The 24,490-nt window shown below is 41.8% G+C and overlaps 1 protein-coding gene across 1 annotated transcript; it reads left to right on the top strand.

Moving 5' to 3' along the window:
- The first annotated feature begins 824 nt into the window (after positions 1-824).
- cass4 (Cas scaffold protein family member 4) lies at positions 825-23,309 on the top strand. Its single transcript, XM_034699241.1, has 6 exons — positions 825-966; positions 17,358-17,759; positions 18,397-18,480; positions 18,604-18,720; positions 19,843-21,135; positions 22,306-23,309. The coding sequence occupies exons 1-6, from the start codon at positions 964-966 to the stop codon at positions 22,723-22,725; spliced, it is 2,319 nt and encodes a 772-aa protein (XP_034555132.1). The 5' UTR covers positions 825-963; the 3' UTR covers positions 22,726-23,309.
- The last annotated feature ends 1,181 nt before the right edge of the window (positions 23,310-24,490 follow it).

The following is a 24,490-nucleotide window of genomic DNA, read 5'->3' as shown; positions in this document are numbered from 1 at the left end:
GGGAGGTAGTTCCAAAGTCGAGGGGCTTGATCCCCTTTGCATTTTAGCCCTGACTTTGGAATGACCAAAAATGTCCCACTTGAGGATCTAAGACCGCAAGATGGCTCATATGGTGTCAACATTTCTGCAATGTAGTTCGGGGTGAGACCCAGGCGAGCTTAAAAAGTGGTCAGTCAAATCTAAAAAACTAAAACCCAGAGGAAGCCAGAGGAGAGAAGAGAGGACAGGAGTGATGTGAGGTCGTCTGTCGAAACCAGGTAGAAGCAGAGCTGCTGATACAAGTTTAATTTGCTCAGCGACCTTTTGAAAAGTCAGAGAGGTCACAGAAAGAGAACAGAGAAACTTGGCTCTGGCGTGCACCCCCAGATCAGAAGGTCACCCTACCTCATCACCCCTGCATTCCCCAACCCCCAACACAGCTCTCCCAGACGCTGCTGTCTGTTGTCAAGACAGCAACAAGTAGAGCAGAAAGAATTTCTGCTTCAAAAACCCCCCAACTCACCCAACCTAGCATTCTTATAAACAGTGAAACGAAGAAAGCTTCAGATTTACATGAAAAGAGGAAGCAAAAAAAAATTCAATGACAAAAACACCCTCAGTTAGTTTGAAAAGTTAGCCAGCAAGAAGGTTTGTACTTCTGCTTTAGCAGGAAGATGAGTGCAAAGAGAGGAGCTGAAAGGATGCAGCGTTGGGGTTGGCAGCTGCAGAGAAGGGGGGTTGATTCTACAGCCAATGAGGCCGCAGTTCAGGAGCTCTGTCAGTGACATGGAGCTCCATGTCCCCGCCCAGGGTGTAGAACAGTCTGGCTCTCAGTGACAGCTCAGACAATATGCTGGTGAGACACAGAGGAGGAGTAAACCCCCAAGAGTTTTCACGCACACTCATTGTTGAGATGGTTCACTGAGAGTGGCGCTCTGTGGACGGACTTATTTCCCTGACACTGAACACAACTGTAGAACCAACATGGTGAGTACTGCAGCTGCTGCACTGCCTTTATTAAAGAATCTAGATATACATCTACATTTTAATCAGCATGGATTATAACACAGGCAACTTTCTTTAATGATATGTAATCTCACTTTTACTGTCACTGATTCTATTTGTGTTACCGCGGCCCATCCAGGAAAATGTCCCCATGGACAACCTGCTTATACTTCACATTAAGTTGCGGTGTCAGCTACCGCCTATTTCTACACACAGACCCTCTGACCTGCTCCACTGTGGGCTGTAACCTGAGAGGGCTGATCCTGAGCCAGACCTGAGAGTGAAACTTTATGAGCCTCATTAACACAAGCCTTTAGGAGTCAGATTATAAACTGTGTTTTTAAATATAAGGTTTAATCTGGATCATTTAACATTTATGTTTCATTAAGGAAAGCACATGTGAATAGACTCTGTGCATTCAAGTAGCTGACACATTTAGCAGAATGTGTGACCACTGAAACCTTTAAAAAGGTCTTGCTCTGATCTGTGTTGAGATTGTTTGAGGGATCTGCTGAGTGGACTTCTTGTGCTTGGTTTGGTTTCTGTATCTACCTCCATATCCTCTGTCCATCTTGAGCCTGATTTTGTGAATACTGTCTGCAGACTGACCATGAAATGATCAGGAGATGCATTTATCTGCACCACTGAAGGATCTCTGCATGGTAGTCAACAGTAGAGAGGAAAAAAACATGAACGTGTGCAAAAACAGAATCGGAGAGTTGCTGCATTTCCACCTCAAATGACGAGGAACCGTCTGTCTTCAGAGGAACTCTGTGCTGTTACTGTGAGGGTAGTGAGAGGCTTACATTTTAGAATATTTGTGATTTATCAAAAGCAACACCTTCATAGAAAACATGTTATACCTCTTTTTGACCAACCCGAACTGAGTTGCATTTCCGGGTCTGGTGCTCGCGCTGGTTTAGAGCTGGTTGAAATCGTGAACCAATACGGCACCCGTTTGTTTTTCCGCCCGCTTGAGCCTGTTGAAGAGGCACATCATGACGTCAGATTTACGTGACCACTTTTCCCAGCAGCGCTGGCAGAAACTTTCAATCGCAACAACATAGATGGCGGACAATGGCAGCTTGTCTTTTCGGCCGACCACTGCTTTGCCTTTGAATCCATTAGTCTCTTTTAGTTTTTCGCTGCAGGACAATGGCGGAAACATGTTTGGTTTGTGTTTTTGATCACGGCAACCCCGCCCCTCGCCCCTGATGTAAGAGGTTCGCAGTTCGTGGTTCCAGACCAGCAAAGAGTTGGAGCCGCTCTGTAACCTGTTTTACCGGCCGGGAGCCGGTTCACTCGCAGTCGAAACATGAAAAACGGTTCTCAATGGAGTGCTGGCTCAGAACCGGCCTTGAAACTGCCTCGGTCGTAAAGGATTATTAGTCCCTAAAAGAAGTAGTTCCAGGAACCGAAAAAGGTGCTTGGGGTGGAAACGTGTCTAATGTCTAATTCTTTGGTAGTTTCAAACCTTTGTTAGGACTCGCTGTAGTTGAATCTCTTACATTTGATTCAGTATTATTGATGGAAACGTGCAGAATAATCACAAAAAAGAAAGAGAAGTAGTTACAATCTGTTCATGTTTCTCTCATTCGGGGGTCAACCAGCCCAGTCCTTAGTTTGGGAGTCTTCAGCTTTAAGATGAGTAATGTGAATTGCAAAGCCCAATCTTCCCAGGTCCTATCAGTCGGTCACAGCGAAGAGAGGATATGAATCACCATGAAATTTTCCCATGCACCGCAAATATGCAGCTGAGCTCCTCTTTTTTATTGCTTCTTTAAAAACACTGACCAGTCCAGTGGATGACTGTCACTTTGACTTCCGTTCTGTGTCGTTGTTTCATAAACGAATATCTTCCTTTTATAGTTCCCAGAGAGCTATTTTGGGCGTCCTCCTCCTCGTGTGCTGTGTTGTTGTCAGTCTTTATCATCTAAGAGCAAGAGTCAGTGGACAGTCATGAGAGCTTACACAGCAGGAGGCCGGCAGGGAGAAGTCGCAGCATCCTCTTGGAGTCTCAGTCAAAGAAGTGGAAAGTATTTTTTGGGTCTCAGTCAGCATCTGCTTTTTATATCATCCAGCCATTAATGTGCTTACCTGCTCAGGATTATTCATTTACCCCGTCCTTTATCCTGTCAGGCAAAAATGTGAAGGATGTCTGCTCACTGAACCAAAATACTCCTCTGAGAATGTAAACAAAATAACTAACATGGTGGCCAAAGAATGTAGACTCAGGACCTGGATGGAGCGATCTGAAACATCATAATGAAAAGATGAACACATGTATTACACATGAAGCATTGCATCAACACTGGGACTTTCCACAAGCATTCTATGAATGACCATGTTGAAGAAGTGGGTTTCAGGTTTGGTTAACCTGAGAAGACGGGCTGAATTTCATGTGACAGCTTCCCTATTAATGTTAACTCTCATGTGTTAACCCTAAAAGGAAGTGATAGAACAGAAAACACTTGAAACATATTTGTTGTGTTCATAAGCACACAGAGAATAAACACTTAGATTTAGATGACATCCAAACTACAGCTTGATTTTCATTTATCCCATCACACAACAGAAACTGAATCTCTCTGAATACATGATGTTTAGATTTGTAAAGCCATCTCTAAGACACTCTGGGAGGTCCTCTTGTAAAGAGACTTACATTACATCGTGCTCACCCTTGTGACATATCTCAAGTTATTTCATTTCAGCAACATTCAAAGAGAAGAATGAAGAAGAGTGAACGATTATTCTCGACCTCACAGATCTTCGATCAAACTCAAGCTTAAGTCATTTGAACTTTGATTAATTTAAAGGCTGTTTGGAAGAAAACAGGCGATGAAGCCGGGTGAACTTTAAGGAGTGTTTTATTATCTTACTGATAGACGGTGGGCTGAGAAGTTAGTATTAATGTTGACTCACATCACAGTATTTGTTTACCCTTCTCCTTGTTGTCACTCACCTTACACCAGCTACATCCTCTAATATAAATATAATCTATATGGTGCTGTAAAAACACATCACGATGACGGCTAAAATGCCAAACTCAAGGCTTTAAGATCATGATGAAGAAAGTGAAGGGTGACATCACAGAGACTACGTCTTCCTCAGATTTAAAGCAGCGTTTAACAGGTTTGGTCGAGCCTGTGACATGTGTTTGATGATTTATTGTCAGCCTTGTAATATCTTGAAACCCTTTTCACAGCTTTGGCTGCTGGACACAATGTCACAGTTACATCCTGATTCTGTAGTTTTAGCTGAACGCAACATCTTAACTCAGGGTCTGACTTTTACTGCGTCTCCTTTTCATCATCAGAAAGTTGTTTCCATCTCTCTGCTCTGATTTCAGATCTGCAAACAAAAACAGTGCTTCGTGGCAGCAGTAGTTATAAGAACTTTAGACAGGGTGCATTGGAGGATAACAAACTTCATTTAGAAACATTTTAAGCCCAAAGTTACAATGTGCTTTGAATTAAGAACCGTGCAATACACTGTGTAACATCCCTGCAACTTTAACATCCTTGTATATATCTCCTTCATTCACAGCGCTTTTGTGAATTGGTCTTTCTAACTATTCTGCGCTTCTGTTTGTACTTCAGCATTATTTTTTTATTTTATTCTATTTTATTCTATTTGATCTTTGTTTTATGTTATTGTATTCATATTTATATCTTATTTCATTCCTTCTTTCTATTAATATTTCAACTTTCTTACATACTGTTCATAAGAGCTCTGTGATGACTGCATAAAGTGTTTCTGATTCTGAAAATATCAAGACAAAGATAAAAACTGAATGGATAAAAAAAAGCAGACACTCAGGAATTAAGTGACGGATTACATACAACACATCACACATCATCCAGTCAGGTTAACAGAGATTGTGTATGTCAAATTATCTGAAAGACATATTTTAAAGGTTGATCTTTAAGATTTTTTTAAAACAAACAGCAGATTCAGCAGATTGGGAATCCAGTCATTACGGTTGCTCTTTACACAATAAGTTATACAAATACAAAAATAAGCTCTATAGAAAATAAATATGGTTGAAGTCCCCGGAGATCAGGAAGAGGGCACTCTGGGGGTCTTTCTGGAGTCTGGCTATGGCAGCATTCAGAACGTTGGACACCGAAGTTGGGTTGGCAGAGGGGGGATGTAAACAGCTACCAGTATGACATGTGAGATCTCCCTGTGCAGATGATATGGAAAAGCAGTCAGCTTATCTTTAATATTTGTGGAGTGGTATCACGGGGAGATTCTGTTGGATGACCGGAGAGGTCATGCTGTGTGTAGGAGGTTTAAAGTTGAGTAATAAAAACAATGGCTAAGCAATGTAATGCTTTCAAAGAAATCAAAAGTATTCCAATATATAGAAGTTTGAAGTTTTTATTTTATTATTGTGTCATACATACATTCATATGCCCAGCCCACATGGGTTTACAAGACACCATGAATTCATACAGTCCAGGATCAGAGCGCAGCATGATCATTCCTTGTAAGGAAACTGAGGGAGAAAATTATAACAGAATAAAAGAAAATAATTCAAATAAAAATACACACTACTTAAAAAGATTATCTTGTCTTCTTTTCCAGGCTTCTAATACGAAATTATCAAGTTTAAACACGTCAGAATTAAACCACCAATTTAGTTTTTGCACATCTGTCCACCACAATATTTCAGGATTTTTACAGGCAATTTCTTGAAACAACATTTCTCTGAGGTCATCATAATTTGTACAATACAAAAGAAAATTTAAAAAATGGGACTTTGTTGAAATCACACATCTCACAGAGAGTGTTTTCTTCTGGGATATTTTTGAATCGACCAACCTCTATGGCCAGAGGAAGAATACCAGATCTTAACTGCGCAACCAAAGATCTTTGTCTTCTGGATAAACTAGACTTTACATATAACTTGGGGATGAAAATGTACCTTAATTTAATTGGCAGCCTGTATAATGAAGATTAGATTGCTGTATACTGTGGATTCTTTGATTTGAGCCAGTTTTAAGTCTGGCTTCTGCCTTTAATTCATGCTGCAGACTCTGCAGAGCAGATTGTATGAGGAAGGAGATGATGAACATGATCTGACTTTTGTCATATTTTTCAACTGGAAAAAAAAAGCAAGCTTTATACGTGAACAATTTTAGAGGAAGGTCAAACAAAATGCAAAGATGTCATGAAAAGGCTGCAACAAACATGGAGAGTGTAGAGAGCAGAGTGCACACTGCAGAACGTTTGGGTTGGTTTGGGTTCACAGAGACATCAAATTGAGAGCTGTCATTTAAGCATCAACATGTACTGCATGTCTGAGCATGTTGCACTTGAAAGCAGTTTATATGATGGCATGAAATGACATTTTTTAAGCATAATTCAAATAATACATTATGACACCATACAGAATGAAACTAGAGTATAGGAAGGTTGGCATGAGAGTATAATGTAGCACACTTTAGTCAAACACAACCTCAACACCAGTCACGCTCTTTAAATTGAAACCATCAGAGCTGCAAGTAAAGCCACAGTGACCACAGAGCATGAATGTGGAGTGTGAAAAAAAGACAGAGGATGAGATCTGAGGAAGTGTGAGTAAAAATAAAAGCAGAGTGTGAGGGGTGAGATAAGTTCCTGCCTCAGAGAAACCAGCCTGTTATCTGCTGCTGTTCACACAGTCCCGCTTGTCAGCCATAGTCACAGCTACACCTCTGGGAAATGACGACTGAAACAACTGCATCTGTACTCCTTCTTATTCTGAGGATTGTTAGGTTGAGCTCAACAATTTAAAACATTTGTTATTAAACAGTCTGACGCAGAATGAAGCTGAATCCTGGACTCATGTTCTTGTAGTGGAGATACAGCCGCCTCATTTGAGGTTGTCTGATGCAAAGTGGAGACTGTTAAAATGAAAAACAGACCCACTGGTCCACTGGTCGATTATTTGTTTGTACACTACCATCAAAAGTTTGGACACACCTTCTCATTCAAGGGTTTTATTTATTTTGATTATTTTCAACATTGTAGATTAATACTGAAGACATCAAAACTATGAAATAATCTGGTTTTGCCATAATCTTGATTAACACTGTAGTCAAATAGGTCTATCCATTGTGTACTAACCCTACCTCTGAACAACACAACTGATGGTCTCAAACACATTAAGAAGGCAAGTCATTCTACAAATGAACTCTTGACAAGGCTCATGTTAATTAGAAACCATTCCAGGAGACCACTTCATGAAGCAGACTGAGAGAATACCAAGAGTGTGCAAAGCTGTCATGAAGGAAAAAGGGGGCTACTTTACAGAATCTAAAATATAAAACATATTCTGCTTGTTTAACACTTTTTTGTTCATTCAATAATTCCATATATGTTCTTTCATCGTTTTGATGTCTTCAGTATTAATCTACAATGTTTCAAATAATTAAAATAAATACAAACCCTTGAATGAGAAGGTGTTTCCAAACTTTTGACTGGTACTGTATGTAAAAGAAGTTTTTAGTCCAGCTTTGTTTGACATAAAATTTAATAACTGTTCTTTATCTTTATTTTTTATTCAAAGTAAAATGTTTGGGACCATGTGCGGGTCCTTGAGAATATCATGTTTGAAAAAAACTGGAAGGGTGAAGGAGGACCCAAGCGCAGATTAAAAATAAAAAAAGGATTTAATAAACAAAAGCAATAAATCAAGTCACATTTATTCATAAAGCACATTTAGAAACACAGCAGAAACTGACCAAAGTGCTGTACAATGCATAGAAAACAAAGTGAGACCAAACCAAACAATTATTAAGAAAAAGGGACAAACAACAAGGAAAGCACAGCATTTGGAATGCAATCCTATTCAGGACTAGAGGACTCAAATGCTGAAATAAAAAAGAGGGTTTTTTGAGGCGAGTATTAAAAGAGTCAACAGAGGGGGCGGCCCTGATTGAGGAGGGGAGGCTGTTCCAAAGACGCGGGGCCTTTACACTAAAAGCGCGGTCGCCCTTCAGTTTATTTTTCAACCGGGGAACTGCCAGGAGACCCGTGTTAGAGGATCTCAGCAGCCTGGAGGTTTTGTAACGGCTCAGGAGGTCAGTCATATAGTGAGGGGCCTGAGCATTCAGAGCTTTAAAAACAAAAAGCAAAATCTTAAAATCAATTCTGACTTGAATTGGAAGCTTAGACTGTATAAATAATGAAGTCACCCATCTGTTTCTGAAGTGCTGTTTTAAAGCCAATCGGCGGCGGCAGCCATATTGGAAATGCTGAACTCATCCAAAAGAGTGTGACGTAAAGAGGCGGGCTTTGAGCCTCCTAGACAACAGCTATGTGTTCCTGCCTGTCAGTCAAGACAGTCATGTCCCTATTTGGGCAAAACTGGTAATCTCAGTATCTTCTGAACTATCACGTTAAAAAAAGATTCACCCCATGTACAGTGTGTGTAGAGAAATGAGCTATCCAGACAACACTCGTTTTTGCACATGTTTATTTCTTCTGTAAAGATCTTCTATGAATGGGTTTCTGGAGCCAGCCTCAAGCGGATCCTCGATGAACTGCAGTTTGTAGCACTTCCGCATTGGCCTCATATTTTTAGACCGGAGATTGCCGCTTGATTGGAAACCAAAACGTACTCAAAACAAAGTCCACAAAATCCTCAAAAGAATACACAAAGATATCACAAGGAAACAAACATTACATATCACACACAAGGATGACTAAGGAACACAAGGATGACAACACAAGATAAGGTATAAAGAGACACACAGAGGACTAAAGGACCTTACAAAATACAACACAAAAACAAAAGCAACTCATGGCAAAGAAGTGTTAAACTTCTGTCATGTTTGTCTAAAGACATTAAATTACTCATGTTATCATTAACATCACAAGCTCCTGTCATGACAGATATGAAAAGTGATGTTTTGTGATCTTAGTTTACTTTTTAATTGCAAAGGTAAAATTTAGTTTATCGCTCATTTAAAAAGTCCCAAATCTCACCTTAGAGATCACCTAACGCCTCCAAACAGACACATTTACAGATTTAAAAATTTATTGTGTGAAAGTTTCAACTCAAACTCCATGAACAACCTGCCTCATCTTTAGTCTCATCATGTCACTTCCTTTGTCACGCATTCATAAACAATGCCGACCCTTATTTTCTTCAGATCTACATTCAACAAGAACAAAACACTGTGATGGAGATAGCATGTTCAACTGTATTTCATGTTTCTTTCTCTGCTCTAGTTTTGAACTCTATCTGCTGTTTCTTCATTTCATATATTATGAGAACACTCTCTGTGAAATGTTGATTGTCCACTTAAAGGTCCTTGGAAGTCTTCATCAGGTTCGTGTCTGAGAATTTGACATAGTTCTCACCAGTTTCCTGTCCAGGAAATACCAGGGCAGCTGTGAGTCAGTGTCACTGCCACAGAGCCGGAGTCAGTCTCCATGCTTCTTGAGTCTGTTTTGGTTTAAGAGGCGATTTTCCATCGAGCACGTCTGAGGATCCGTTCAAATGATAAAACTCATCCAACAGAAACAAATTTGGAAAATGTCAGAAGATAATTTTCAAGGATGCCAAATCAGCGTGTTTCTCTGTGTTTGCCTGCTGCTGTCTGTCCTCCCTGTCTTCTCCCTGACCCCGTCTCGGTATCAAAGATACTGTGGGAAAGTCTAATATATCATCTGTACAGGCTGACTTCCTGTCTCAATTCAAGAACGCAGATTAACTCGGCTGTGGCCTCTGTCTCATCTTGAACGAAGCTCCCACCACTCTGTCTGGGAAAATAAACTGTTTTCTAATTTTGGTGACCTTTGAGTCCTGCTGCTCAAGGACTCTAACATACAGGCTCATTACAGCAAATCAGGAGGAGGAAATGTGGAACCCTTAGAGAACATGTATCCATACATTTATTGGCTGTTGTTTCTTTAAGATCTTGTATTTATGCCAAATGATCTCATACCCCCAAAGTTGCAAATGCACAAGACAAATTTAGAAATAAGCTTAACTTCAGTCGTTACTGTGGACAGTGTCAGCATGGCATGTCATGGTGTGGTCTATCACAGTGACCTGCTTACTGCTGTGTTTTCTAGATCGGCAGAAAATGACCCCGTTATCACGAGAAAACAAGCTTTGGGATCGGGGAACCAGCTTTATTATCCAGATACAGGGTGTAAAATTAACTCTTTACTTCATCTGCCATTGGCTAGTGACCTCCAAAAATGAAAATTACATAAGAAAATCATGCAAGGTTTTTAAGCAGTCACTGTGGCATTTAGACTTTTCATGGTCCCTAATACTGTCCAATTTCATGTTTGTTGTACCAACAATGAATGGGTTTTGCTTCTGTTTATCCCTCATGTGTTTGCGGCATAGGCTGCAGCTCGTGGTGTGGTTTGTCGGGTCGTAAATCAACCAGGACCACGGTTGGCCAGCCTCGTCAATGTTCCAGTTTTCTTTGATACGTCGTACAGTGACATTACTCCGTTTAGCTGTCTGTTCCTCTTCTTGATTGTCTCCTGCCTCTTTGTTTGTGGTGGCTTCACGCCGGGAATGTGTCGCCACATCTGCCTCGAAACGCTCTTCTAGCCGTGCTTCTTCAAGCAAAGAATAGAACTCCAGTAGCTGTTGTTCCCAACGTACCAAATCACAACACAAGTACAGCGCGCCGTGAGGGTCAAAATAGCCTGACAGTCAGCAGAATTAGGCGAAATTATGAAAACAAAGCAATGCAAAACACCCAAAAAATGTTTTACCTGCCATTGGCTCTTGGCGGGTATTCATTTTATGTCCTGTCCAGATACCTCGAAAATGAAGTCATAATCTCTATAAAACAACTGAAATGAACGAGGGCCGTATTGAAAATCAATAAACCCAGTGATCTCTGATGACCAGCTCCACCCTCCAAGACAACAACAGAAAGCGTCTGCCAGAGATCAAGCTTTAAAACGTGTGTCCACATACTGTTAGCTGACACCACAGTGGTTAGTACTTCTTTCATATGGTCAGTGGTTTTGTGTTAGAGATTTGTTCCCCAGCACTGTGGGTGTCTAGCTGGGTCCGGCATGTGTCTGAATGTATAATGGATGAGGGTCTGACCTGACCTGGAGGTCGTGGCCTGGCTGTCAAGGGTCAGAGGTCACGGTGGACTAAAGGTGTCATTCCCACACTCTTCCTGGCACTGGTTCCTGTGGCTCTCTGGGACTGGTTGCTCTTATTGTGATGATTCAGAAGTGTGTCCTGGAGCTTTTGATCACCCAGCACTAGAGACTGGGACCTACACTACCAATCACAAGTTTGGAAACAACTTCTAATTCAATGGTTTCTTTTTATTTTAATTATTTTCGACAATGTAGATTAATAACAAAGACATCAAAACTATGAAAGAACATATGGAATTATTTAATCTTGGTATTCTCTCAGTCTGCTTCATGAAGTGGTCTCCTGGAATGGTTTCTAATTAACATGAGCCTTGTCAAGAGTTCATTTGTTGAATGACTTGCCTTCTTAATGTGTTTGAGACCATGAGTTGTGTTGTTCAGAGGTAGGGTTAGTACACAATGGATAGCCCTATTTGACTACTGTTGTAATCCAGATTATGGAAAAATTGGATCATTTCATAGTTTTGATGTCTTCAGTATTAATCTACAATGTTGAAAATAATCAAAATAAATAAAAAACATTGAATGAGAAGGTGTGTCCAAACTTTTGACTGGTAGTTTAGTTTCCACTATTGTCTCCAGGTATTATACGAACAAATTTTTGTTAACACAACAAACATAAAGGGATCTATTTGTTGATTGTCATCATACCACATAGACGGCAAATTGTAACAATAAATGTCTGTAAAAAGACCAAAAACATCTCGAAGCTGGACAAAAAGCATAAGGATTTTGAAATGAGCAGAATCTTAAAAGTCTATTTGACTTGAGAAAGACTCAAAACAACAGAGATGAGGTAGAGATTTAGAAACTTTAAAAGGACAAATATGATACGCTTACTGTCATGTTTTGGGGTGAAAGTTTGACAAAGAAAGTGATTAAAAGATGTATTTTTGGGGACTCTGAAATAGCTCATTTTTCCTGTTTATTTAATGTTTTAAAGACTTGCTGTAACATTTTTCAGTAACAGAAGTTATGGGACACTTGAGCTCTACTTGAGTGTTTGGTTGGAGAATAAAAGTTTGGCATCATGTTGCATTTTTTAAAGTAAAGGTTTGTATTGATTTAAGACATCACAGTAAGCCTGAAGTAGCTTATTTTGGCTTGAGGTAGCTTATAGCCTGAGAGAAGTTCCTATCTAGGACTGCGTCTCATGGGCCGATGTTAATTTGTGAACAGGATGGAGCGGGGAGACGGGAGAGGCGAGGGAGAGGCAGAGACAGCTGTGTGGTTAAAGGGCTGAAGACCAGCTGTCAGTGGGGCTGATCTGCACAAGCAGGCGTGTGCAGGAATCCAAAAGAGTCGCAGCTGAATCCGACTTTGTTACTGTACTAAGTGATCCCCATGCAGGCTCTGAATTACCAGTAAACAGGAGGCGGCAGGACTCTGCTGAGAATAAGTGACCTGAAGTCTGAAAGGTTTGTTGAGCTGAGGTTTGGAAACAGAGGCAGATATTAACCCATGAGGTCGCACCGTGGTTGACCCATTTATTTAATTATAAGCACTAAAGTTCAGCAGAATTTTCACACACACAAGTTGTCATGATGCAGGAGAGTGACACAGGCAGAGTTTGAACATGTGAGTTCATGATATCATCCTAGGATCGGACACACAGACGAGTCCAGAGAGAAAGTACGACAGCATAAATCTTGGGACGGTGGCAGACTGTCATCTGACCCTATGTATATCACTCGCATGTCTGTAGCATGACCCACGGGATTAAGTAGGGAGTTTGCTGAGGCTTGGTCTGTGTGTGTGTGTGTGTGTGTGTGTGTGTGTGCGCTGAGGGGGATGCATAGTCTGCTGTGGCCAGAGTGCTCCGCAGGCCTGCATCCCAACAGGTGCTGAGCGTGTCAGGCTGTGTTGGTGAATGGGCTCTTTGTTGCAGAGGACTCACCCTTGGGGAGAGGGCAGAGCCTGCAGAAGCACCCTCCGACACACACACTTATCAGCTGAGGGTGGCGTGAGGGTGTGTTTGTTTTGCTGAAGTCTGTCTGAATCATCTCGTAGTGTCTCTGCACTCTCATAGATTTCAGGGCTATAACTCAGTGCCTTAACTCAGGAACTTTAATTGTGTCATTGTTACACTTTCTGTTTATCTTATAAATATAAAGCATTACTCCAGCTTAATAATTGACAATTACACCATTAAACTGTGAATAAAAAAGCTCTCTTTAGCTCAAATACAGCAAGAGCACTAAGTTCTGATCATTATGGGGCGCCGTTTGTAAAGTTGTGCACACCGAAAATAACAGCAACATTTCTCCACATTTAGCTCCAAAACGTCATAAAAATGTAGTGAATTTTTAAAAGTCACTTTTTTATCACATGTAGAGGAACATATGTGATCCTCTTCACATTTAATTTTTTTGTGAAAAATATATTAAGTTAAAATCACTGTTAAATCTAAATGCTTAATATATATCTAAATGTTAAATCTAAATGTTAAATCTAAATCTAAATGTTAAATGTTGCTCTGCGATCTTAAATATTTAGCTGATATGCATTTCACACTGCCGCCTAGCGGAAATACCAAAATAAAAGCTTCATAAAGCGATACAGACTTATCAGTAGCAACTTAGCTTGTCCGTTCCATTGACTGGGTCAGTTCTGTCTCTGAGTCTCTGAGTCCGGCTATAACCATAGACTGTAAATAAAAATGGACAGCGTTGCTCCGTCTCTTCCCGTTGTACAGTTCTGAAGCCAAAAAATCCCTCTCCTGGGCGCAGCCATTGTGCAGCCAGAGCCTGTGAAGCCTTTGTAATAAGCTCCGCCCTACAGCGTAACGTCACAAGACGCTGTGTGCCCTTTGAAGTTTCGTTCTACGGCGGCTGTGAATCAAAGGAAACCCGGAAGTAAAACCCTGTTTTTTAAACTCTAATAACTAACGAAAAATAAACTTTTCAGAAAAAAGAGGCCTTGGACACAAAACAGTCAAATACTAACTACATATCACCACAGCATACGGATGTGAGAAACATTCGTACCACGTGTATTTATTTTTTAAAGTTTGACTGCTCCCCCATTCAAATGAATGGGGGAGACGGATTTTTTGACCTATACTGCAGCCAGCCACCAGGGGGCAGACACACTGCTGAAAGCCTCACCACCAGGGCCGTATCCGGCACGCTTGGCTATAACCCGTAGGAGTCAGCTCTGACAGACTATGGCTAGGATATCTGTATCGCTTTATGAAGCTTTTATTTTGGTACTTCCGCTAGGCAGCAGTGTGAATTTGTATTGGGCGCCGTTACCAAAATAAAAGCATCATAAAGCGATACAGATATCCCAATCATAACCTACGAGACAGGGGAGCTCAGGGACTCCAAAAAGGCTATTGGTTAGTAACTTTAATGGAAACAGAAAAAAGTGCAACAAAAGTTTTCATTAACTCCACTCTGAATTAGTTTCGTGTGAAATAAAATCATTTCACACTTTAATGGTCTCCTGTTGGTTTTACTGCAACAGTTAGTGTGGGAAAAAATGATTTTACATACTAACTTGTGGGTCAAATCGTACTTTTCTAACCCGGTCCCCTCAAGTTAAAAGAAAGAACTCAGTCAGGACTTCAGGTACATTTTAAATGAAGTACTTTTTAATTTGATGTACTTGTTCCACTCTTGTGTATAAGGTTCAAGGCTCAAGGTTACTTTATTTGTACTCGTAGGTAGATTTTGTTTGCAGTGAGTCACCCTCCTTTTAACATCAACCAACAAACAGCACAGGACAAAACACAGCAAACAAAGTGACACGGTGCTCAATACTAAAAAGAAACCCTCAATAAAAAACAAGAAATAAGCAATCAATAAGAACAAAGTCAATAAAAACAAGATAGAAATAAAATCAACCATTAGTCAATAAATACATGAAAAATAAAAACAAGTTCCATCAGTAAAAAACAAGATAAAGGAAAACAAGATAAAAGGACCCGTAAATAATCCATGAATTGTCAAGAATTTGTTTGTACGATATAGATGTTTAACACTGATAAACTGGTCATCAGTGGGACCTTTGAAGCCAGCTTTTAAAGAAAAAATTGTTCCACTTGCGTCTTCTTAAGATAGATGGATGTGAATGTCTTAGGCCTGGTTTTTACTTCTGAGTTGAATCGACAGCGTAGCTCTTTTTTTCAACACAGAAGCCTACAAGCGTAGCCTGTCGTGCACCTCCTCTAAAACGAACACATCGACTTATAAGTATGTTGTGCTCACATCTGTGACGGCCAATGCTGCAGAGAGTCAAAGCAGAAGTATAAACCAGGCTTTACTTGGACTCAAACCTAAAATCTGGTGTCCCTTGAATGATTGTTGCATCTTCCCTCCGGAAAATCTGATTAACGGGACAAGACCAAATCAAAGACCAAAGCCATGATTTCTACACATTCCAAAGAGATAGTGTTTTTGTTTGTTAGGACCTCTGCTCCTGAGTTGTTTTATCTCTATATTCAGTGAAGCGGTGCCAACGTAGAACTTGTTTCCTGAATAAGAAGTTTCAAATAAAAACAGTTGGGCTGTGCTTGGTTGGAGCACAGGGTTTTAGTGGGTTTAATGGGTTGGTCAGTGAGCTGTTAGTCATGTAGTGTTCAGATGTGTGAATAAAGAGTAGATAGAAAAGAGGAAATCAAACCAGGGTAGTGTCCTTATATTGACAACGAAACGGTCATTGTGTGGCATTGCATTCTGTTGATATAGCTTTATGAGGTGCACAACATATTTGTAGACTGGAGATGTTTTGGTTCAAGCAATATGATTGGATTATAAACATATATTCTTCTGGGGAAGGTTAAAATAGATGAGATAAGTGTGAACAGTCATGTTTCGGTGCAGCAGGTCAAACCACAAGCTGCAGGCTGTAAATGAAGCCCTCTTTATGTGTTTTTTTTAGAGGTATTTTTCTCATAAAGACAGCCTTCAAAAGGAAGGCCACAAAAGTAAAAATCAAGTTTAAGCACATTAGTGTGTGTTCTCACTGCATGTAACCTGATCTGATTTGTCACATACAGCAAGAGCAGAGCAGCTGATCAGCTGTGCAGTATGATTCAAAACACCACAACATAAGGCAGGAACTTCACAGAGACGCATGCAAAGAGCAACCATGCATAGAAAAAAGTTACCATTCTTTGGTTGCAGAGTGAAAATTCAGAATACGTAGAGTGAAGTGTTGTTTCTTTTGTACTGCTCAATTTATTTATAGAATGATGACATATGAAGCCCACAGGAGGAAGCTTTGTCCACACTTGTTTTCCATTTATCTCTGTCAAAAGCACAAATAGGAAGTGAAACAGCAACATAAAGAAGTATGCCATCCAAAATGAAAAGGCTCGACTGTAGTATTGTATAGTTTTTCCACAATCACTGCATCAATAAGAGCAGATAACATTGAATCTGGGTCAGCCAGTTTAGATAGACATGACTTATAAACTGGCTTGTGCAATTTTCCTTGTGAACCTGAAGATGAGTCACACGACTGTTTGCAACATTTTGCAAGAGGAAATGTCGTCACCCTACAGCAGCAAGAACATCATCACTTTACACTGAGGACCTGCAGAAAGGATCTTATTCAATAATAGAACAAGTCCCAAGTATTTCTATACTGTGTGTAAAATACAACAGGTATCTGTTACACAGGATCAAGCGGCAACCTCCGGTCTAAAAATATGAGTTCAATGCGGCAGTGCTAAAAACTGCAGTTCATCCAGAATCCGCTTGACGCTGGCTCTGGAAGTACCGGAAACCACATACACACCAATTCAAAAAAGCTGATCTTTATAGCAGAAATAAACATGTTTACAGCCTGGTACAAAAGAGGAGTGTAGTCTGGATAGCTCATTTCTCGATCGGCACAAACTGTACAGGGGTTAATTTTTTCATAACGCAGTAATTTAAAAGATATTGAGATTACGAGTCTTCCAATGAGAGGCCGAGCTGACTAGATTGGCAGGTGGGAACACTGTAGCTCATAGTGAAGAGGCTCAAAGCCCGCTCCTTTACGTCACACTCGCTCAACAGCAGTTATGTTGAGTTCTGCATTTTCAATATGGCTGCCGCCGCTGATTGGCCTCAAAACAGCGCTTCAGAAACAGATGGGTGACGTCACAGATACTAGTCCATTATTTATACAGTCTATGCATAGGACATTCTTAGAGGTTGTCTTTTGTCATTCAACATGTGACACACACCACTTTAACCCCCTGATCTTGAATCTATGTCAATGTTATCTCTTCTTTACCACAGAAAAAGCTTGCAAAGGCTCTGTATGACAACACTGCAGAATGTGCAGATGAGCTGGCCTTCAGAAAGGGGGACATCGTCACAGTGATGGATCAAAATGTGGCTGGTACCAGTGGATGGTGGATGTGTTCCCTCTACGGACGGCAGGGCCTGGCCCCTGCAAATAGACTGCAGATTTTACCACAACAAACTGGAACTTGTGCAGGTCCACCGGGTCATGAGAAAACCAAGCTAACGGATGCTGAAGCCGATCAAAGGGCGCAAAATATCTACCAAATCCCAAGCGTTCCCCGGCCCTCCAGCAGCCCAGCTTATGAACGCATGGACATGATCTACAAGGTGCCTTCCACTCCTTTGTCTGCTTCGGTCCCATCAGCACTTAAACACAGCCCAGAAGGACCTGAGGTAAACACACACACATTTCACTTTTACTTAAGAATGACTGAAAGCACAAAACTTTAAATGTGGATGTTAGTCTGTCTAATTCTCTGAGGTCAACCTGGTCCTATTCTTTGGGAAGTGTTCACTCATGATTAGAGAGGCAGAAATGCAATGCTGCAAACCCCCTGCCGGCAAAAGAGCTTGCAGATGGGGACCAGGGGCCTCTCCATGGGGACAGGCATGCAGCACTGGGGTCTTTATGGGCCAGTAAAAGACAAACAGACACAGACTTCAGACACTTTTAACCACAAACAGCAGCCCATGCCGCCAGAAACTCCAGAAAGTCAGAGGTGTGTGTATAGGTGCCTATGCAGCAGAAGGTGGGGAGAAATATACCCACATGTTCACCATTTCCTCTCCTGCTGCAGGGGAGTCCTTTTCTCCTCTGCAGTAGCCACCTAATATTCAATGAGCAGCATGGTTTCTATTATGGAGCTGGGTTAATTGGCAGTGTGAATGCATAATGGGGTTCTCAGCAGTCTTCAGAGCAAACACTGTCCCCATAAACATGTTCACGTAGAGGTCAGTGAGGTAGATGTAGCTTTGATCAAAGTGTTGCAAGTCAAACTCCAATGTTACATCCTGTCTGTCTCGTCTGCAGGCTCCATTTTTCAGCATGGTGTCCAGTCCAAGAGGGGAGGTTTACGATGTCCCGAACCAAGCAAGACGCACTTCTCTTTTCTCTGTGAGTTCCCAAAAATCTACACAACTAAAATCCTCAAAAGTAGAGAGTGCTTGTAGAGATTCCTGCACTTGAGTGACTTGATACTTGTCTTATTGTCTTAACTGTTGATGTGTTCTTTTGCAGGCATCAACAACTCCAAGACACATGCCACGAACAAGCTCATTGCTCCCCATTTCAGAGCTGGAGAAAAGATTGGACTCTCTGGAGAGTTCAAGGTGCAGCAGTCCAGGAGACACTTATGTAAGCTTCACTCAACCTTGGTACAAATGACTTAACCCTAGGCTTGAAATGAACTCATTCATGTCCCATTCAATGAACCTTTGTTTAAACAGGCAAGTCTTGAAAATGTTACAAAGTTGCATCACACTGTCCCTGAAGCCTTGCATGATTTTTTGCATAGACAGAGATGACTATCTTTCATGATGTGGTATTCAGTCGTAGCCAATCAGAATCCTCAGTATTTAAAAAAACTGAAAGAAGTGCAAAACTGCAGTTCCTTGAGTGTCTACTTGGGGCTGGCTCCAACAGCTGAGGAAAACCCTGTTTGAGCTCAGATTAAAACAACCTTTTTTACACCAGAATTCAACATGTTTGTAGCCTGACACCAATAACCCTCTATACCTGATTTCATTATTCTTAACAACTTAACAGAGGTTGAGTTTTTTCTATAACTCACCCAGTTTGATTATGTGAGGAGTTCTGCATATTGGGGCAAAATTAGCAGTGTGCCTGGTAGCATTGCCAGAAGGCCTCTTTGCTGGTATCTCGATTAGCCTAAACTTGGTTCCAGTCAGGATTTCCAATACAGCAACCCAGATCTTTGGGCCTGTTAAAGCTTCTTCAGAAACCATTGGATGGCATCACTGAGACTACATCCATGTTGTGTTAAGCCTATGTTATATTTCTGCGTTGACCTGTACCTTTGCTGAAGCTTACACACATTATCTGACGTGCACCTCCTCAAAATGTAACTACCTGAACTGATGCAGACTGCAAGCCCTGTGATTGGTCCACTGGGTAGCATTCTGGATTTGCCATACAGTAATTGCAGCATGATCTACTGCTGCTCAACATTTATCAGCTCCAGTCACAGCGCTTGCAGTCTGCATTGTTTCAGCTTGTAGTTACATTCTTGGGGAGGTGCACGTCGGGGTATACGTGTAGGCTTCTGGGTCGGCGCAGGGCTATGACGACCTTCAGTGTAGCTATGGCGTACAGTCTACTCAGAGGGATAAACCAGGCTTAAATAATGAAAAGAGAGAGGCTGAGAGACATGTTAAAATGCCCTCATACTCAGCTTCATCTCTGAGAGTCCTTCTTTCTGCACAACAATGATATTCACATGTTTGTCCCTGCACACAGGTGTATGCAGTCCCACCACCTTTACATCAGGATCCAAACTATGACATCCCTGTTCCCTCTGCAACAGAAGCACAGAAAACGGTTGGTGGATACAGCACCCTTCCAAATCCCCGCAAGCCTGAGTGGATTTATGATGTGCCAGTGGGTCCTGAGAAACAGAGTCCACCTCGAAGCCCCTATGACACCATGCCATGCAGGCAGCTGTATGACACTCTCCCAGCACTTGCTTGGCCCATCCAAAGAGCCGGTCCAGCTCCGTTGCTTTATGACATACCAAAGCCCTGTACTCTTGACAGTCCTCCTAAAGTGCTGCCAAGGATTCGGGTTTACAACAAGCCTCCAGCTCAGAGGCTTACAGAGGACTTAGTATATGCAGTTCCCCCCCAGGTAGAACCTCACACCAGAGCTCTAAATGATCCCCCTCGGGATCATATACCCTTAGAGTGCAGGGGTGACTCAAGGAACGCTCATGAAGTCAAAAGAGTGCGTCTGCAGAGAATGAGGAACTTCCTTGCCTGCACATCTTTCCATGACCTTCCAGGAAGTGGGGACTCACTGGTGCAGGACGATGACGAGCAGGGAAGAACCCTACGTCTCTCTGCAGCAGAAAGTCAACGAATCAGCACGGCCTCCAGCTCCTCCACCAGCTCCTGTGACTCTCTGGCTCTGAGCTCGTCCTCTCCGGAGCCCCTGCGTGAAGTGACACTTAGCCAAGACGAGGCCTGCCTCAGACTTCGAGAGCTGCAAGACTGTGTTTGCAAGGCTGTGCCCTGTCTCATGGACTTTGTCAGCAGTCACTGGAGAAGCAGAGACCATCTGGAGAAACACTTGAAGGAGATCAAAGAAGCAGCAGAGGGGATTGCAACCTCTCTGGCATGCTTTCTGAACTTTGCCCTAGACGTTAAGGGCAATGCCCGACGTCTGACAGACTCAAACCTCCAGACGAGGCTCTACAAACAGCTATCAATCATAGACGACTCGGGTGTCATCCTACAGCAAACAGTGAGTGCTCTGAACATGGCTGGCTGGCCTCTCAACATGCTCTGTCAGGACCCGGGGCAGGTCCAGACACCAGACCAACTAGAGCGCTTTGTCATGGTGGCACGGACTGTTCCAGAAGATGTCAAGCGCCTGGTGTCCATCATCACTGCCAATGGCAAACTTTTGTTCAGACCCCCACAAAGAGACCCGGAGCATCTCAGCACTCAAATTCAGCCAGACACAAAGAAGAGTCCTGATGTGAGCGAGCAAGGACAGAACCTGGTGGATGATGATGACTATGTGGAGCTACAGGTAAAAGCTTTTCGTCTTCTGCATCATGATTTATGAAATATGTGTGGCCAAGCTAAAAAATGTTAAAGTTAAAAGCAGTGATTATCATAAAGTTTGCCAACAACGCCACCTAGGGTTTAAAATGGTGAGCCTAGGACTCGTTAAAATACACAGGTTATAAAATCAGGGGGAGCAGAGTTAAAAACCAGACAGGAAAGTAAAATGAACAATGATCTAATTCATTAACATAAAAAGTTAATAAAAAGAATTTAAAACAGGCGACATGTGTAAAAGCGACAATAAAATACTATTTAATAAAGGAAAATAAAAGTCCAAGTCTGAAGTGGAACGTTCCTTCCACGTCTCTGAACTCCTGATGCTCCTCAACATGGCCGCCTCACGTCGACTCTTCAAAAAGCCCTAAGGGGACAGAACAACCTGGACAGGTACTCTGTTCTATTTAATCTGGTAGAAATTGGTGTCTCTCCAGCTCTGTCATATGTCCCGGTGTCACCTACAATCTGATGAGGATACTCCCAGTCGGAGTTTGCCTACTACCGACCCAGGCTTGCGTGAAATGGCGTTGGCGGACACTCGCTGCTCTGTTGACACTCGCTGCTCTGTGACACTCCTTGATGCGGGATCCCTCGTCACAGTGCTGCGTCACAGTGCACCCGTTGCTTCTCGTCCTTCTTCCAGTCTACACTGTCTCTCATTATATAGCGTCCTGTTTCCCTGCCCTGCGGCTGAGTGGGGGCTCCAGCCTACTGATTAAAACAACATCGAAAACTAATGAAATCAGTCAATAGACAAACTACACAATACACAAAAACAAAGCAATCATTAAAACTATTAATAAAACATACATGCAAATAAAAAGTAAGTAAAAACACACACAAACAAAGAATTCCCTATTTCTGACTGTGTCACGTGTTACCTGAATAACTAAATTATAACCTTTCATTGTAGGAAAATCTAAAAAAGACAAACTGCATTGTAATCATTTTCAAATTAGAAACTACAACCTTACTACACCTACAGAATGTAACATTCCCATATGCCCATCATCAATCTAGTTATTTGGATTTAAGGCTTTAGGCATTGTTGTTAAAGGAAGCTAACATCCTAGAAAAGTTGGGAAGACACGTTGTGAGGCCATTTTCACATTCTGTTGTTCTATCTTCCACTCAGGCTGAAAACACTCACTCCTCTGAGTCCAGCAGTGAAGCAGAAGAACAGCAACCATCCCCTCTGTTGGACCACTGCCGTATACGGCTGTACTTTGGCGCCCTTCAAAAGGCCATCAAGGGATTTGTAAGCAGCCTTCAGGATGGCCAGCCTCCAGAGAGATTCATCTCACAGAGTAAGCTGGTCATCATGGTGGGCCAGAGATTGGTGGACAACCTGTGTAAGGAGGCCCATCGTGAAGGGCCCAACCAGAGACTGCTGAGTATGAGCAACCACCTGTGTGCTCTCCTGAAGCAGCTGGCTGTGGCCACCAAGAAGGCGGCGCTGCACTTTCCTGATACCGTAGCTCTGAATGAGGCTCAAGAGTTTGCGAAGGAACTCGCCCAGAGAGCACAGCACTTTAGGATATCACTCGACCTGTGAGAGCGTACGCAGCAGGCATTCTGTTTGTTCGTACTGCTTGAGACATTTGTTCTTTGGAATCAGTGATTTAGCTTTAGGTTTCATTTTTCTTTCATGTGATATTCAGGCTTCACCAGCCAAAAGGGACTGTGTGCTGACTGTTGTTATTATAATAAAATCAGGTGCTGGTTTAAATGTAAAGGAAATACGAAAACTTGCTGGGACAAGCAGAAGAATCGGAATATGGAGTTGTGTTTTTACTAAATAAAAAAATTCAACAAAGTGGAGTTTTATAAATAATTGCACATTCAGGATACTGTACTCAAGCTTAAAATGCAGTTTTAATATGTAACTTTTTTTTTTTACATTATTCTATACACTTTAAATGCTGTTTGTTATATAAGTGCTGTATGTATTTTATTAAAAAATATTGCATTAGAGTTTTTCTCCTTAGGGTAGCGGTTTGATCAGCTCCACTTTTTGTTGATATCTCTGTAAATATTCTTTAAATGTGTTATCATTCCTGAACTTTTCTTCACAAAGGTCTGAGTGTAAACATTGCTGTTATGACGCCCTAATATTAAAATAAAAAATGGGAAACTCTATTTGTTTTAGTATGTCTTCTGGCACTATGCAGTTTCTCAGTGTTGTACTTGGGGAGGTATCCTCATGTCTAAAGAAGACACGTCAGAAGGGCCCTCTTGGATGCCCCACGTTGTAGATAAAACATTATTAAGTGCCCACTCTGGTGCTCCTTCAGTAGGAAACACATGAAAGATGCTCTCAGAACTGCCCTTCCACTGGATAAAACATAATAAAAGTTCCCTCTGGATGGCCTTCCAATGGATGTGAGGAGATAAGGTGCCCTATTGGTAACTTAACCTTGTAATATATCTTAATCTTTATTTATAAAGCACCAAATCCCAACAAATGTTATCCTCAGACTCTTTCCAAACAGAGCCGGTCTAGACCACACTCTATGTTCTATTATTAACAAAGACCCAACATCAAGACCGGATAAGATCCAGTCCCATCTTACAGACAGGACTGAGTCTGATTTCATCTTAATCCACCATGAGCAGAGCACTTTGCAGCATTTAGCAAGTTACAGTGGCAAGGACAAACTTCCTTTAACAGGCAGAAACCTCCAGCAGGACCAGACTCATGTTAGACACACATCTACTGAGACCGTGTTGGAGAGAGGGATAGAGGGAGACGAAGACAGAGAGAGAGAGATGATGGCACGGATAGTAGTAATTGTAGTAGCTGTTGTCACTGGAGTCCGTCAAGTTCTTAGCAGCAGGCTGTCTACGGCAGCCACTCTGGTTAAATCCTCAGAAAACAGACTGAGGGAGAACTCTCATTTGCAATGGTGCCAAGATTCAGACAACAATAGAACACATACAATGTCAAGCAGATAAGAATAAGCAGGATTTCTAAAAAGAAAGCTGAGTTATTGTATCAGCTTTAGTAAAAGATTGCCTCTGTGCGTTTTAAATAAGTGCCCCCATATAGTAGTGGCATCTGTGACATCACCCATCTGTTCCTTAGCGCTGTTTTGAAGCCAATCGGCGGGAGCCATATTGGAAATGCTGAACACAACCAAACTTAGTGTGAGGTAAAGAGGTGGGGTTTGAGCCTCCTAGCCAACAGCTATGTGTTTCTGCCATAGACAGTATAAAGTATGGACGTAGTAGCCGTGACGTCACCCATCTGTTCCTGAGAGCTGTGTGCACCCAGCTGTTCCTGTGTGCTGATAGAGAGATTAGCTTCGTAGGGCCAAGCC

This window comes from Notolabrus celidotus, chromosome 1, assembly GCF_009762535.1.
Source record: "Notolabrus celidotus isolate fNotCel1 chromosome 1, fNotCel1.pri, whole genome shotgun sequence".
NCBI lineage: Eukaryota > Metazoa > Chordata > Actinopteri > Labriformes > Labridae > Notolabrus > Notolabrus celidotus.
Note: the sequence above shows the minus strand (reverse complement) of the source record. Positions and strands in the feature narration are given on the sequence as shown.

Coding starts and splice junctions, on each gene's coding strand:
- cass4 (XM_034699241.1), top strand. Junction 17,760..18,396: donor ACAGCCCAGAAGGACCTGAG/GTAAACACACAC, acceptor TCTCGTCTGCAG/GCTCCATTTTTCAGCATGGT. Junction 18,481..18,603: donor GACGCACTTCTCTTTTCTCT/GTGAGTTCCCAA, acceptor GTTCTTTTGCAG/GCATCAACAACTCCAAGACA.